General features: G+C 69.2%; 1 protein-coding gene across 1 annotated transcript in view; it reads right to left on the bottom strand.

Annotated features, from left to right (window-relative positions):
* Positions 1-265, bottom strand: part of SLC15A4 (solute carrier family 15 (oligopeptide transporter), member 4) — a 29463-nt gene extending 29198 nt beyond the window's left edge. The window contains exon 1 of the mRNA XM_010841406.1: positions 3-265. Coding sequence (XP_010839708.1) covers positions 3-200 — 198 coding nt within the window. The 5' untranslated portion in view covers positions 201-265. The remainder of the gene's footprint in view (positions 1-2) is intronic.
* Between the last annotated feature and the right edge of the window lie 365 nt (positions 266-630).

The raw sequence follows: 630 nt of genomic DNA, 5'->3' as shown, positions 1-630 counted from the left end.
AGCGCCTGGCTGGCCTCCGCGCCCTCCCAGCCGAACGCCGTGCCGTTGAGGAACAGCACCAGGTTGGCCGTGACGCCGTAGAAGGCGGCGCGCTCCAGCAGCTCCGTCAGCAGCACGGCCGCGCACGCCGCGCGCCGGCCCGCGAACGCCGTCCGCCGCGCGCCCAGCAGCGGCGCCCTCTCATCGCCAGCGCCCTCCATGCGCCCACTCGCGCGCCGCCCCCCGGGCCGCTCTGCCGGCTTCTGCCCGGCTCTGCCACCGCCGTCCCCGCCGCCCTTCTCGCGAGACTTGTCCCGCCAGCCTCTTCGGCCCGCCCCACGAGCGTCCCCATAGGGCGAGCCTGCCGCGAATGCCGCTTGGACTTCCGGTCGCGCCCCGGAAGTCTGCCCGGGAGGTGGCCCGGCTTCCGCCAGCTGTTGTGCGAGAGGGCGGGGGCGTGACTATAGAGAGGGTTTTAAAAGTAAAAATCAGAGTCTCGCGCTCGCAGGTTCCCAGATTTCTTGCAGTGATCTCAGCCTTTCCTTGCCCTCCAGGCAGTGTACTCAGGCTGGCCCCGCACTCGCGCCGGCTTCCCGGCCCTGGAATGTTGTCTATCTTGTCTCTGTTGACTCTGGGAGCAGATAGTTCTTT

This window comes from Bison bison, unplaced genomic scaffold, assembly GCF_000754665.1.
Source record: "Bison bison bison isolate TAMUID 2011002044 unplaced genomic scaffold, Bison_UMD1.0 scf7180017864160, whole genome shotgun sequence".
Lineage (NCBI taxonomy): Eukaryota > Metazoa > Chordata > Mammalia > Artiodactyla > Bovidae > Bison > Bison bison.
The sequence above is the reverse complement of the archived record's forward strand: the minus strand, read 5'-3'. Positions and strand labels throughout refer to the sequence as shown.